The sequence below is a fragment of the Nyctereutes procyonoides genome, unplaced genomic scaffold, assembly GCF_905146905.1.
Source record: "Nyctereutes procyonoides isolate TBG_1078 unplaced genomic scaffold, NYPRO_anot_genome, whole genome shotgun sequence".
Taxonomy (NCBI): Eukaryota; Metazoa; Chordata; class Mammalia; order Carnivora; family Canidae; genus Nyctereutes; species Nyctereutes procyonoides.
The window spans coordinates 47,031,188-47,046,915 of record NW_026575020.1 but is presented as its reverse complement, the minus strand read 5'-3'; the positions used below and the strand labels follow the sequence as shown (position 1 = coordinate 47,046,915).

The 15,728-nt window shown below is 38.0% G+C and overlaps 1 protein-coding gene across 6 annotated transcripts in view; it reads left to right on the top strand.

Annotated features, from left to right (window-relative positions):
* The window catches only part of BPTF (bromodomain PHD finger transcription factor), a 156,399-nt gene that overhangs the window by 130,797 nt on the left and 9,874 nt on the right, over positions 1–15,728 (top strand). For 3 of the 6 annotated variants that reach the window (XM_055320069.1, XM_055320062.1, XM_055320056.1), the window contains 4 exons: positions 6,743–7,071; positions 9,899–10,072; positions 10,832–11,024; positions 11,894–11,978. In XM_055320069.1, coding sequence (XP_055176044.1) covers positions 6,743–7,071; positions 9,899–10,072; positions 10,832–11,024; positions 11,894–11,978 — 781 coding nt within the window. The remainder of the gene's footprint in view (positions 1–6,742; positions 7,072–9,898; positions 10,073–10,831; positions 11,025–11,893; positions 11,979–15,728) is intronic. The other 3 variants (XM_055320077.1, XM_055320086.1, XM_055320047.1) reach the window with 1 other exon arrangement.

Below are 15,728 nucleotides of genomic sequence, written 5' to 3'. Positions count from 1 at the left end.
CTGAAACATGAGGGATCTTCTCACTAAAGTCAGAAACTAAATGACAATGCCAAAAACTCTGAAAATTGTTTGTCACTTCTGAAAATTTCTAGCTACTGTTTTAAATAAGATAAAATTCTGGAGTGCCTGGGTGGCTCATTCGGTTAAGTTCTGACTTGGGCTCAGGTCATGATCCTGGGATCCTGGGATTGAGCCCTGTGTCAGCTCTCTGCTCGTGGGGAGCCCGCTTCTCCCTCTCCCTCTGTGATCTCTCTCATTCTTGCTCTCTCTCTCAAAAAAAAAAATTCTTTTAAAAAAGGATAAAATTCTTATTGTATGATATTATTATGTCAAAACCCCAAAAGAAAAATTTTATTTATGAGAAATTTCAGGGAGGTGGTCACACACTAGATACATGTTGAGACTATAAGCATTGTGAAAGTGTTATAATCAAAGAGTCAATTCACAGTAGCAAATATTCCCTCTCACCTTAAGATCCACTTCAGCTAAAAAATTCTTTTTTTTTTTTTTTTGTAAGATTTTATTTATTCATGGGAGACACAGAGAGAGAGAGGTAGACACAGGCAGAGGGAGAAGCAGGCTCCATGCAGGGAGCCCGACTTCGGACTCCATCCCAGGTCTCCAGGATCACGCCCTGGGCTGAAGGCGGCGCTAAACCACTGAGCCACCCAGGCTGCCCAATATAAAAAATTAAAATGTGAAAAAGAAAACCACAAAAATATAGAAGAAAACAAGATGGTCATTTTTGTAATCTTAGAGTGGGGAAAACCACTCCTGCACATTATAAATTTCAAATGTCAAGAAGGAAAGAGATTTTATGAGAAGAAAATGTATATAGGAAGAAAGAAAATACCATAAGCAATATTGAAAAACCCGGGGATCCCTGGGTGGTGCAGCGGTTTGGCGCCTGCATTTGGCCCAGGGCGCGATCCTGGAGACCCGGGATTGAATCCCACGTCGGGCTCCCAGTGCATGGAGCCTGCTTCTCCCTCTGCCTATGTCTCTGCCTCTCTCTCTCTCTCTCTCTCTCTCTCTCTCTCTCTCTCTCTATCATAAAAAATAAAAAATAAATTAATAAATTTAAAAAAAATATTGAAAAACCGGTATCAAACAGGAAAAAATGTTCTGACATTAATGACGGAATTAGTAATCGTAAAATTTAAAGAGCTCTTAAGTCAGTAAGGAAAAAGGTGAACATTAAAATAAGAAAAAGAATAAATAGTTAATTAGATAATGGAAATCCTATCACAATATATACATATATCAAGTCTCTACAATGTATACTTTAAATACCTTGCAGTTTTGTCAGTGATCCCTCAGTTATGATGAAATAAAAAAAAAAACTAGTACAAGAATGTGTAAGACATACAAACAAGCAGTTTTCAAATTTAAAAATGCCAAATGCCCATAAACATAAAAAGATAGTCAACCTAAATACTAAGAAGTGAAATGAAAATACTGTTTTTTTCTAGATAAAATATCAATATTTCTAGAGAACATTGTATCAGTGTCTATCAGAAGACTCTAAAATGTGGACATTCTGATCCATAATTTCACTTCTAGAAATCATGTAAGAAACAGGATATATGAGCAAGGACATAATGAATGTTTATAATAACAAAAATTTGGAACCCGCCTGACATTTGCAGAGATTGGTAATCAGTGTCTCTCAACAGAAGCACTTTGGGCCCTTTAAACAGGGCAGGTATTTACACACTGTAGGAAGTATAGCATTGGGTACTAAATGCTAGTATAATTACTTTCAACCCAAAAAATGACTTTGTCCTCTCCACCTGTGTTCTCAAATACTCGGGGTATTAGCACCACCCTCCGCTGGAATCACTGGATTAAATACATTTGGGCATGTCCACACAATGGACTGCCATTTTAACAAAATTATGTGTGTAGGATTGGTCCTTTTTGTTTTTAACTCTTCGGAGAAATTCTCAATGATAAATGCTTGCATGAAAAATTCATGTTGCAGAACAGTATATATGTGACTATCCATTCAGTTCACTCACCAGGTATTTATTTAATATCCAGCATGTGTCATATGCTATTCTCATTCCATATTCTGCACACAGTGGAAGAAATTTAATAGTCTATATTCTGAACATATAAATAATTTGGACATATGCATTCAGTTGTCTTTCCAAGTAATTACCTTGGCCAACAAATAAATATAATATGTAAGTCAATGTGAGTCCCCCAAAGATTACCATTTTAAAATAATTTTAGAATATATCATATATATTATTTTTGATATATGTATTCATCTGTAAACATAATTTATACAGAAGTGGAATCACACTAGAGAGACAACATATACTGAACATTTTTCTGCATTCTATGCAGTCATTTAAAAAAATTTAAGATTTCATTTTATTATTTATTTGAGAGAGTAAGAGAGAAAGGGCATAGGCACAGGGAGCTGCAAGCCGAAGGAGAGGGAAAAACAGACTCCCCTCTGAGCAGGGAGCCCAATGCAGGGCTGTATCCCAGGACCCTGGAATTATGGCCCAAGCCAAAAGCAGAGGCTTACCTGACTGAGCCACCCAGGTGCCCCTTAAAAGATTTCTGCTGTAAACATCTTACAGGTGGTCTTCTTGACAGTATATTATATAATCTAATAAGAAAGAAAATGTATTTATACTTTGTAAGATGATGTCCAGCACTATTTTAACTAGTAGAATTTATGGCTAAAATACTTTGCTTTGAAGGGCAATATTCAAATCTTTGTGTACTGGCATATTTTTATTTTTTTTAATTTTTTATTTTTTTTTTAATTTTTATTTATTTATGATAGTCACACAGAGAGAGAGAGGCAGAGACACAGGCAGAGGGAGAAGCAGGCTCCATGCACCGGGAGCCCGAGGGAGAAGCAGGTTCCATGCACTGGGAGCCCGACGTGGGATTCGATCCCGGATCTCCAGGATCACGCCTTGGGCCAAAGGCAGGCGCCAAACCGCTGCGCCACCCAGGGATCCCTGTACTAGCATATTTTTAAAATAATTTTTGGGATGCCTGGGTAGCTCAGTGGTTGAGCTGTCTGCCTTTGGCTCACAGCGTGATCCCAGGATCTGGGATTGAGTCCCACATCATGCTCCCCTCAAGGAGCCTGATTCTCCCTCTGCCTGTGTCTCTGCTTCTCTCTCTGTGTCTCTCATGAATAAATAAATAAAATCTTTAAAAATAAAATAATTTTTAATTATAATTTTCTTTTTAAGATACGTGATTGATCCTTTATGTTCTTGTATGATTTCTACTTGTCTCTCTTCTTGGTTAAATGGGTTATATTTTAGAGCAGTTTTACATTTACAGAAAAATTATGCAGGAAGAGTTCTTGTATACTGTTCCTCTCCCCCACCCCAACACCCCAGTCTCCTCTGTTACCATCTTGAATTAGTGTGGCCATGTGTTAAAATTGATGAGCCAACATTAACGCTTTTTTTTTTTTTTGAGACAGAGTGTATGTGAGCAGAGTAGATGTGGTGTGCAGAGGGAGAGAGGGAATCTTAAGCAGGCTTCACCCCAGCATAGAGCCCAATGCAGGGTTCCATCTCAAAACCCTGAGATCACGACCTGCATTGAAAACAAAAGTCAAAAAAAAAAAAAAAGAAAAAAGAAAACAAGAGTCAGATGCAACTTACTAAGCTGTCCAGGTGCCCCGGATTCAGTTATTGATTCTGTTGGTTGTCTTTTTTCATGTCACATGTTTTCATTTGGTTTGCATTTGGCATTTAAGTGAGAGGAGTTTTGTTTTTATTTCTATTCTGGAGGTGCAGTGTAGACCAGCCAACCCTTATATCAAGCAGAGAGCCTATTCTTTTTTTTTTTTATGTTTTTTTTTTAATTTTATAAATTAATTTTTATTGGTGTTCAATTTACCAACATACAGAATAACACCCAGTGCTCATCCCGTCAAGTGTCCCCCTCAGTGCCCGTCACCCATTCACCCCCACCCCCGCCCTCCTCCCCCTCCACCACCCCTAGTTCATTTCCCAGAGTTAGAAGTTTTTATGTTCTGTCTCCCTTTCTGATATTTCTCACACATTTCTTCTCCCTTCCCTTATATTCCCTTTCACTATTATTCATATTCCCCAAATGAATGCGAACATACACTGTTTGTCCTTCTCCGGTTACTGTGTCCAAGTTCAAAAAGGGTGTTGCCTGAGTTCTCCTCTAGGATTTTGATGGAATCTTGTCTCACATTTAAATCTTTTCATCCATTTTGAGTTTATCTTTGTGTATGGTGCAAGAGAGTGGTCCAGTTTCATTCTTCTGCATGTGGATGTCCAATTTTCCCAGCACCATTTATTGAAGAGACTGTCTTTCTTCCAGTGGATCGTCTTTCCTCCTTTATCGAATATTAGTTGACCATAAAGTCAGGGTCCACTTCTGGGTTCTCTATTCTGTTCCATTGATCTATGTGTCTGTTTTTGTGCCAGTACCACACTGTCTTGATGACCACAGCTTTGTAGTACATCCTGAAATCTGGCATTGTGATGCCCCCAGATATGGTTTTCTTTTTTAAAATTCCCCTGGCTGTTCGGGGTCTTTTCTGATTCCACACAAATCTTAAAATAATTTGTTCTAAGTCTCTGAAGAAAGTCCATGGTATTTTGATAGGGATTGCATTATACGTGTAAATTGCCCTAGGTAACATTGACATTTTCACAATATTAATTCTGCCAATCAGAGAGCCTATTCTTGTGGCCCACTCCCATGAAGCATACTGAGTCCCCTCTCCCTGCAGAAATTGGTTTATTGTTGGGCTACCACTCCTAGTTCTGAATCTCGAGTCCCACAGGCCTGTACTTTTTGTGCACAGTTTTGTGTTTCCATTTTATAGAGACATTTATATCTAATTCAAACATGATTCTATCTTTTCAGTTTTCTTTGTTTTATATTTTACTGTCATTGTTATGTTCTTGAAGTGGATCAGTGTCTAACCACTATACCATCTTTTTTTTTTTTAGTGGCCTTTATGCCCAACATGGGCCTCAAACTCATAACCCTGAGATTGAGAGGTGCATGCTCTACCACCTGACCCAGCCAGACACCCCACCCTACTATATCATCTTGATTTTTCTAAAATCTGTTTCATTATGTTATAAACATCATATTAACTAGGAAAATGACACCCAAGGTTTACTTTCTTCCCTCAGAAGAAGTTTAGACTTTTTTTTAGAGAAGGGTTGCTGAATAGTTGTACAGCTTACCTTCTCACTTACAAGACTATCTAGATGGTAGATAGAAAAATTAGACTCGTTAAACCACTAGACCATTCAGGTTTATTAGAATTTTTGTGATGTTGACAGGACTCCTGACTGGCTCAGTTAGGGTATGTGACTCGACCTCGGGGTCAAGTTCAAGCCCCACGTTGGACATAGAGATTGCTTAAAAATTTTTTGGTGTGTAATTTTAAAAGCTCAGTGATTGGGGATGTCTAGGTGGCTCAGCGGTTTAGCGGCTGACTTTGGCCCAGGGTGCGATCCTGGAGTCCCGGGATCGAGTTCCACGTCGGGTTCCCGGCATGGAGCCTGCTTTTCCCTCCTCCTGTGTCTCTGCTTCTCTCTCTCTCTCTGTCTATCATAAATAAATAAATTTTTAAAAAAAGAATTAAAAAAAAAAGCTCGATTTATTTATACCAAGTTTGGACATGGATGCCAATGACCAATGGCTTTTTTTCCTCTAGGGAAATAATCATCATTTCAAAGAATAAGTTGTGGCACTAGATAACAAAGGTGTGTCTATAAAGTATTTCTCATGAAGAGATGTAAGAATTTTAATTTATGTCAAAATGTATATTGATAAAATAGCTTTCCCTGCATTCTAAATTCTAGATATAGGAGCATAGTAAGCAAGGCAAATCTGTCTCTCATTCAGCTTTTTTTTTTTAAGATTTTATTTATTCGGGATCCCTGGGTGGCGCAGCGGTTTGGCGCCTGCCTTTGGCCCAGGGCGCGATCCTGGAGACCCGGGATCGAGTCCCACGTCGGGCTCCCGGTGCATGGAGCCTGCTTCTCCCTCTGCCTGTGTCTCTGCCTCTCTCTCTCTGTGACTATCATAAAAAAAATTTTAAAAAAATTAAAAAAAAAAGATTTTATTTATTCATGAGAGACACAGAGAGAGAGAGAAAGAGAGGCAGATACACAGCCAGAGGGAGAAGCAGGCTCCATGCAGGGTGCCCAACGTAGGACTCGATCCTGGGTCACAAGGGTCATGCCCTGGGCTGAAGGCGGCGCTAAACCGCTGAGCTACCCAGACTGCCCTCATTGAGCTTTTGGCTGATCAGAACACATCTTGAGTATCATGTTCAGTTCATGTTGGGTCTCACTCTAAGGACACAGAGAGCAGCCAGAGGAAAGCAGCCAGTGGGTAAGGACACTTGAAACCCCATTCTGAGCAACAACTGAAATAACCAGGACACAGCATGGCCAAGCCAAGTGAGGGCACTGTTTTCTGAAACTTGGTCATCTTTCTGTCAGATCTTCTTTGAAGATAGCTAGAGGCTTTTATTTATTATATAATCTTCACCTTATATTTCTAGTTGTTTTTATTGGGTTTAAAGTATAGTTAGGATGCTATGATTACTAACCTCCCTCACACGAGGCTGGACTGTGCAGCTGCTCAGACAAGGGTGGTAAGGTCAGAAGGAAGGTCATGTAAAGTCCTTTGGCCAAGTCATGCATTTACAGAAGTTGAATGACAGTCTTGTCTTGTCTTTAATTGACAACAGGAAGAGCTCAAGAGAGACTTGAAAATTAAGAAAGAAAAAGACATGGTGCAGGCCACAGCAGTAGCAGCTACATCGCCTGCAGCACCACCTGCGCCTCCAGCCCCTCCGCCTTCACCCCCGCCTCCGCCTCCCCCGCAGCACACAGGTCCCCTGTCCACGGCTACAGCCACAGCCACACTGCCTGTGGCTTCCCAGAAGAGGAAGCGAGAAGAAGAAAGAGACTCAAGCTCCAAGTCCAAGAAGAAGAAAATGATCTCTACTACCTCAAAGGAAACTAAGAAGGACACAAAGCTTTACTGTATCTGTAAAACGCCTTACGATGAATCTAAGTGAGTAGATCTCTTTGGGCTCTAGTTTATTTTCTTAAATGTTTAGCTGTTAAATTTCCAGTTGTGAAGAAAATGAGTGTATTGGTAGCAATGTCAATGAAAGTAGTTGAAAGTAAGGGTAATGATGTTCCTTTGTGGTCTTGTATCTGATGTTCTTAAACTCGACCCTAGAGAAGTCAAAATTTTGTATTTTATGTGTTCATGATTCATGTTTGTTCATCATATTCTTTTCTGTCAAAAACAAGCTTTCTGTTGCTCTTTTGCTTTTTCCTCTTCTCTCTGGATTAATTCCAAATCAATCAGTAATCCTGTCTAGAGAAGGAGGTATATTATCGCTGCCCAAAGTTGAAAGCATCTTTTCTGGATCTGTTCACAACCTTATGATTACATCAAAACTTAGAGACTGTCTGACTATGAATGGTGCACAAGGTTTCAAATTTGAGTGGTTTTGTTTTTTATTGTTTAATTTTAAGCAGTTCTGTGTTTTTTGTATTGGGATACTGAAATTTAATGCTGTTTTTGTCAAAGCTCCCACTTTCTTTTTGGGGACAAAAGCCAGAGTGCTCTTTTCACTCAGTCTTCAAGAATGGCACTGAAATGTGTGATAATAAAGCATGGCAGCTGGAGGCTGTTTTTGACTGTTGTGACTTGTATTTGGTGATATATACAAGATTTGAGAAACACTAATCCATTAATGCAGTTTCATTTTTTTATCATTATCATTCAACAAAGTATTAAGCTTTCATTTTGAGCATTTAAATGTAGGCCAGCTTTTTAAAGCCAAGGTTAACTACAGTGTTTTTTGCAGTACCAAAAAGTTTGATTGTGCTAAACACGTATGATTAGAGTTAGCCATGCTTAATATCTGCCTTCAGTGGATGCCTAAAAAGTTTATAAAATAAAATTGTGATCTCTTCAATGACATTTTAAGTTGCAACATTGAAGCTGCTTTGGCAGTGCTATTTAAAATTATAACCAGGTGCTCGATCAACATTCTTTGTTGCTAAATTTAGCTGTGTGTTGAATTAAACACTTCAGTTTTAGCATCTTCCCTTTTCGTTGTCTTTATTGGAAATGATAGATAATGTGCAGAGTGGGGCCCTGCTAAATGATTTTCCCCTTAGTCTAATACACATGCCTCCCTTTAAGCAAAAGAATATTTAATTATTTACAGAACAAAACAGAACATGATTTACTTGCTTTACAAAAGTATGTTTATGGACTTTAAAAAATTAGACTTCTTTGGCTTATTTAAAATATTCAGATCACAGAAATTTATTTCACACACAATATTTTTGTCATACTTAAGCTGCATAAAATGAGGTACACGTGAACATATGTTGCAACTTTTACTGCATTTTACTGCAACTGCCTCATTTTCCTGTGAGTATTTCATATTTTTCATGTTACTGAAATTTCAGTATACAGGTTCATTCACTCCCTGTCTAGTTAGGATGAATTAGTGTATTTTAGGAGTATTTTGTGATCTCTTGTACCAAACTAGGCTGGTTTGGGAATCTAGTGAGAATGACTACAACTTGAAATTCGAGCCCTGAGCTTATGTCCAGAACACATAGCCCGCCATCTGTTGAAGGCAACATACGGAAACACCTTGAGGGCCCAACCCCACCTGTGGCAGTGAAAATCATGCAGGAATCCAAATTCAAAAGAAAAAAATTAATGGGAATAGGATGAAGTATACAATCATATATTATTCCCTACATTCATATGACAGGTTAGTTTGAGGACTACTTCCCTTTCTCTAGGTCAGTCTACCAAGAAACACTTTGATAGAACCGTGTCAGGAAGGCCAGTCTGATCCTTTGTGATTCACACTAATTCTTGCTATGATTTTTACATGACATTCCTACATAGCTCCTGTCAGCACTTTTATATACACTCTGTGTTTGTCATAGAGACATTTTTCATCCGTTCTGTCATTTGGGATCTTATATTACAAAAGCCATGAGTGTTAACTAGATGTGATTACCCTCAGTAATTACTGCACTTGTACAGCCCTACCTCGCCAATTACAGTGGAACGTCTTGCTGTTTTTGCTACCAATTCTTATATCACACTCCATGCTGTGTATCCCCCATTTTGAATTGAAGCAGTTCCTTACCAATTAATTAATCAGGTCACGCTCCACATTGTCACATACATTACATTGAAAAACTGACCCATGTCATAATCTGTTAAAATTAGATTAAATTCCCATGTTAATTTAGAAAACTTAGAAATTGAATTACTACATCTACCTTTCTTAGATTTCTTCTTCATATCATATTTTGACCATTTATCTTCTACATCTGGCTGACCTGCATGTTCCTTGTAGTGTAACTTTTACTTGGTGTTTGCGCTTTGCTTCATTTTCAATTTAAACTGTGAGATACATTTTCAAACCTATCTAAGAAATAGCCCTGAATTTGAAATGGCTTCTGTGGCATAGGTTTGACAGATGTAAGTCTTTGATTCTTTGGCTTTGGTTTTTGTGCCTGTTCCAGTTTTACACACATTCATTAAGAGGGAGACATTACCATCAGTGTGTTGTTTATTTTTTCAAATTTCAGTATGTTTTTAAAGATCCATATTTCACTAAACAGTGTATTTGTTGAAATTGATGTGAGTGATTTTATGTTTCCACACTTGATACAGTGTCAGATGCTGTAGTTTGCCAAGGATAGAAAGGTTGGATGCAGGATGTTTAGCTGACTCATTGCAGAAAGTTATCCTGTAAGAAAGCGAATCAGGACAGGGAAGACAGATTTAAGTATCATGCAGCTCAAAATGACAATTACATTGTCATTTTCATTGTGAATACTTTTAGGTTCTATATTGGCTGTGATCTTTGTACTAACTGGTATCATGGAGAATGTGTTGGCATCACAGAAAAGGAGGCTAAGAAAATGGATGTGTACATCTGTAATGATTGTAAACGGGCACAAGAGGGCAGCAGTGAGGAATTGTACTGTATCTGCAGAACACCTTATGATGAGTCACAGTGAGTTCTGATAAGAGCATCATATTTAATAATTTAGGAAGCCAAATTGCTCTGACTGGTTATTTATTTTAAAATAAAAAGCAAGATATTTTTCTGCATATATTATACACTTACATTCCAAATTCCTTTCCAATTTTTTTTCTCTTTTTTCCCTCTTTACCTCCCCTTCAAAATTTATGTTGCTTCATAGTGAATGTTTGAGATGCATTGGGAAAAAAAATATGGTTTAATGGTAGACTTGATTCTTCAATATGTAACATAGAAATTAATGAGATTAAAATAGCCTGACTTGTTTGGACTTTATCAGTGTTTGAAATGGTGCTTTATTTTAGGTTAGGGGGAAAAAATCACTAATTCAGTATAAGTTCTGAGACTCTGTTATTAGCTTATAGGATTTTGAACACCTGGTTGGGTGGCCAATACGAGCTTCCCATTTGATACAGTACTAGTTGAAAGATTTTTGGCTTTATTTCGTTTTGAGCTCTAAAGACAATTAAATATTTTGCATTTTTCTTCAGATTAGTTCTCCAATATTCCACAGTGTTCTTGACTTTTAATGCTTGTTCTTAACATCAGAAACACTAAATTAACACATTTGAATGTCAATCTGCAAAAGTATTAAAACGATTGTAATACTAAACTATTTTATGCCCAGAGTTAGAATCTTTTCAGGTGCATGTTTTATCACTTTTTAAAGTAAATTATAAGCAATGTGATCCCGTCTGTTTTGAACTCACATTTCCATTTCGGATCTTGCAGATTTTATATTGGCTGTGATCGGTGTCAGAATTGGTACCATGGGCGCTGCGTTGGCATCTTGCAAAGTGAGGCAGAGCTCATTGACGAGTATGTCTGTCCACAGTGCCAGTCAACAGAGGATGCCATGACAGTGCTCACACCACTAACGGAGAAAGACTATGAGGGTTTAAAAAGGGTGCTTCGTTCTTTACAGGTGAGAAACCTCTCTGTGTGTCGTGTTTGAAGAGGAAGTCAAGCAGCGTGACTTTGGATTCATTTCTAGGGTTTGAACCTTCCAGTCTCAGAGTCTGTGATTATTTCCTGACTCCCGACGAGGCTAGTGAAGTCTCAAGACTCTTGTCCTTCACATAACAATATCATGAGGTTAACCGTATTCACACAGGAGCTCACTTGTTCCTAAGCTAACACTTGTATTTAAAATTACTCACTTTTTAAACCTAGATTTAATTTTTAAAGAAAAGTTTACCTCACCACTATAAATTGAACAGTTTGATTAAACTTTAGTGAGGGGACACCCAGCTGGCTCAGTAAGAAGAGCAGGCAACTCCTGATCTTGGAATTGAGTCCGAGCCTGCATTGGGTGTAGAGATTACTTAAAAATAAAATCTTGAAGAGAAAAAAAAATTTTTTTTAAATAACTGAAAAGAGAACAGTGGTCTCCATATGTGGGTCAAGTTACTTAATTGCATGTCTCTGCCACCTCATTATCATTAGTCAGTACTGGTAACCATTCCACACTTTGAACTTATTCCACTCCACTTTTATAGGTAGCAGGTTGTCATGTTAGGGATAAGAATACAGATTTTGAACTTCTAAGTAGTGCTTCACTGCCCCAGCGGAGGTCCTCAGACCACTCTTTGAGAATCATTAGTGCAAAGTATGCTCACCTGAGATGATTTATGTCTAGAGCAAAACTCCTCTAAGTATAAAATAATTTCATCTCTCAGATTTAAAACTGACTTCTGGAGTTAAGGGTTGATTGATACAATAACTCAGTTGGGAAACATAAATGAAATTTGTGTTTCTACCTGACAATAATGTTGTTTTCTGCCCCCATTATAGGCCCATAAGATGGCCTGGCCTTTCCTTGAACCAGTGGATCCTAATGATGCACCAGATTATTACGGTGTTATTAAGGAACCTATGGGTAGGTACTTGAGTTGAGTATGGAGTATCTTCAGATCTCAGCAGATATTTGCCATCCATGAGACTGATCTGTTGTAAGGATGTGTTGAGCGAGGCTGGTGGAAGAATAAGTTAGTGTGGTAACTTGTAGGATAAATTGAGAGTGTGTATTAACATTTAACTCTGCATTCCCTTGGTGCATTGGGATCAAGTCCTGTGTCAGGTTCTCTGCTCAGCAGCAGAGTCTGCTTCTTCCTCTGATTCTGTGTTCTCCCTCTCTCTCAAATAAATAAAAATCTTAAAAAAAAAAAAAGTATTTCAAAAGCTAAGCATTTTTTAAATGAGATTTTTTTTAAGATTTTTATTTGTTAAAAAAAAAAGATTTTTATTTGTTTATTCATGGGAGACACACAAAGAGGCAGAGACATAGGTAGAGGGAGAAGCAGGCTCCCTGTGGGGAGCCAGGTGTAAGATTCGATCCCAGGACCCCAAAATCACAACCTGAGCCAAAGGCAGATGCTCAACCATTGAGCCACCCAGGTGCTCCTAAATGAAGAGGATTTTACAGTGTATTTAGAAGTTGCTAAGACAGCTACCTGAAAAATTCTCATCACAAGGAAAAAATTTTTTTACTATACGTGGTTGGTGATAGATGTTAATTAAACTTATTGGGTAATCACTTTGCAGCATATATATATGTCAAATAATTATGTGGTACACCTAAAACTGATAACAATGTTGTATGTCAGTTATATCTCAGTGTTTTTTTTTTTTTAGATTTATTTTTATTTATTTATGATAGACATAGAGAGAGGCAGAGACACAGGCAGAGGGAGAAGCAGGCTCCATGCCAGGAGCCGGACGCGGGACTCGATCCCGGGACTCCAGGATTGCGCCCTGGGCCAAAGGCAGGCACGAAACCATTGAGCCACCCAGGGATCCCCAATATCTCAGTTTTTAAAAATGAGAATGGTTTGTGTTTGATGGCAACTTCAAAGAGGGGGAAAAACACGAAGGGGAGATAAGTGAGGGCTTAGTTAAAGCTATCTGAAAAATAACCAAGTAGCCATTACCTCTGTTCTGATGTTGAAAGTAGAAGCTAATCCTCCTACATATTTTAGATTTGTATAATCTATTTTGACAAAGTATGTGAGGTTATTTATTTAAATAGATAATTCTACTTCTAAACATAATGGAATTGTAGAAAATCTAGGAAATAAAAGAAAAAAGTAAGAAAAGATAAAATGTACCTTTATCTTTTCCTCACTGAATCCCATTTTGGTGTGCAGTGTGTATGTGTGTGTGTGTGTCTGTCTGTCTGTCTGTGTTAAAATTGAGATCATATGATAATCTGTTTGAGGGGTGCCTGGCTGGCTCAGTCAGGGGAGCATGTGACTCTTGATCTTGGGGTTGAGCGTTCGAGCCCCATGTTGGGTATAGAAACTACCAAAATAAGTAAATTTAAAAATATATTTATATAATCATCTGTTTGACATGTTCCTGTGTTTAACCTTCAATAACATGACTTTAAGGCCTTTTTATAGTCTGTGAATTGAATATACCTTACTTATTTAACTGAAATTCTTTCTGGTCTTTTTCTTTTCTTCTTTTTTTTATACCACCAAGGTAAACATCCTCTTATGTAGTAGGTATGTACAGGAAGATAATACAGATTTCCAAGACATACTGTTAAAAAAAAAAAAAGACATACTGTTGAAAGAAGAATCAAAGTTACAGAAAAATACCTAGGTTTCAAACAGCAAACAGTTCTGTATTTTCTTAGTATATGTACTGCTGAAGCAAGCACACAGTTCTGTATTTTCTAAGGGCACATAAATATATTTAGAAATGCATAAAAGAGGTCTACAAAGATACAGACTAAATTGAAAATAGTAGTTTCTCTTCAGGGAATGAAGGAGCCAACAAGATCAGCAGCTTTATAAATTTTCTTAAGCAGAAATGGGGTTATGAATAAACCATATTTTATAGTATACTTTATAAACCTGTCAGTACCTTTTTCATACCATGTGAAAATATATGGTATAGACCTACATCATTGTAAGCATATGCCATTAAGATAATCACCCCAATTAATGGGTTTTTCACTGTGGAGTTTTTGCTGTTATGAGCAACACTTCTGTGAACATCTTTGTTTATGAGTCTGCCTGCATTTGTTTGTTTTCTGAGGAGAAATTCCTAGAATTAGAATTTCTGGGTCAGGGATCCTTGCGTGGCTCAGCGGTTTAGCACCTGCCTTTGGCCCAGGGCATGATCCTGGAGACCTGGGATCAAGTCCCATGTCGGGCTCCCTGCATGGAGCCTGCTTCTCTCTCTGCCTGTCTCTCTCTCTCTCTCTCTCTCTCTCTCTCTCTCTCTTTTTCATAAATAAATAAATAAAATATTTAAAAAAAAAAAAAGAACTTCTGGGTCAAAGGATATATATATATATACTTTTTAGCCTTTTGGTTTTTTTTTTCTTTTTAGCCTTTTGATAAATATTTTCAAATTGCACTTCTGCACATTGAACCAGTTTCCAATAATAGCGTATATATGTATCCTTCCCTCTCTACTCTTGAAAACACTGTTATCATACTTTTATTTCAAAATATTATGGTGTACAGATTTTACAGAGGTGTAGAGTATGAATATAAAATGTACTACCACTCATACTCTGCCTTGGAGGTAATCATTGAAAATAGGCTGATGTGTTATTTTTAATTTTTGCTAATTTGTATGAAGAAAGTGGTTCTTTGGCTTTGCATGACTTCAGTAACTAGTGATATATGCTTATTGTTTGAATTTTATGTGAGTTTCCTATTTATGTATTTTACCCATTTTTCTCTTGTGATATTCATATTATTGTCAGTGTTCCTTAAGGTCTCTTTATATACACCAAGGACCTGGGTGACTCAGTGGGTTGGACATCTGACTCTATTTCAGCTCAGATCTTAATCTCAGGGTCATAAATTTAGGCCTTGAATTGGGCTCCACACTGGGCATGGAGCCTACTTAAAAATAAAACAAAGTGAAAGGGTCACAGAACATAAAGACTTCTAACTCTGGGAAATGAACTAGGGGTGGTGGAAGGGGAGGAGGGCGGGGGGTGGGGGTGAATGGGTGACGGGCACGGAGGGGGACACTTGACGGGATGAGCACTGGGTGTTATTCTGTATGTTGGTAAATTGAACACCAATAAAAATTAATTTATAAAAAAACAAAAAAAAATAAAACAAAGTTTTATACTGATTTGGGGGGGTGGGCATATGATTTTTTCTTTTTAATTTCAGAGAGGGAGAAAGAGTGTGCAAGCAGGGGATTGAGCAGAGGGAAGGAGACAAGCAGACTCTGCTGAGTGCAGAGCCTAATGCAGGGTTCAATTCCACAACCCTGAAATCATGACCTGAGCTGAAATCGAGAGTCAGACACAACCTACTGAGCCACCCAGGCTCCCTGGCATAAGATCTTTTTAAATGTTTTTGGATTTAAATCTGTTCATCATTATGAATTCTGCCTGTGGAATCAGATTTCAGTCCTTTGTCCTTCCCCAGATTTATAAATATTCACTTATACGTTCTCCTAGGGGTTTTAAAAAAATTGTTTATTTGAAAAAGAAAGAGAACAAGTACACAAGCAGGAGATACAGGGAGAGGGAGAGGGAGAGGGCATCTCAAGCAGACTCCACCCTGAGTGCTGAGCCTGATGTGGGGCTCTGCCCTGCATTCCTGAGATCATAACTGTACCATTCAGGTGCCTCCCTAGTACTTTCTTTCTA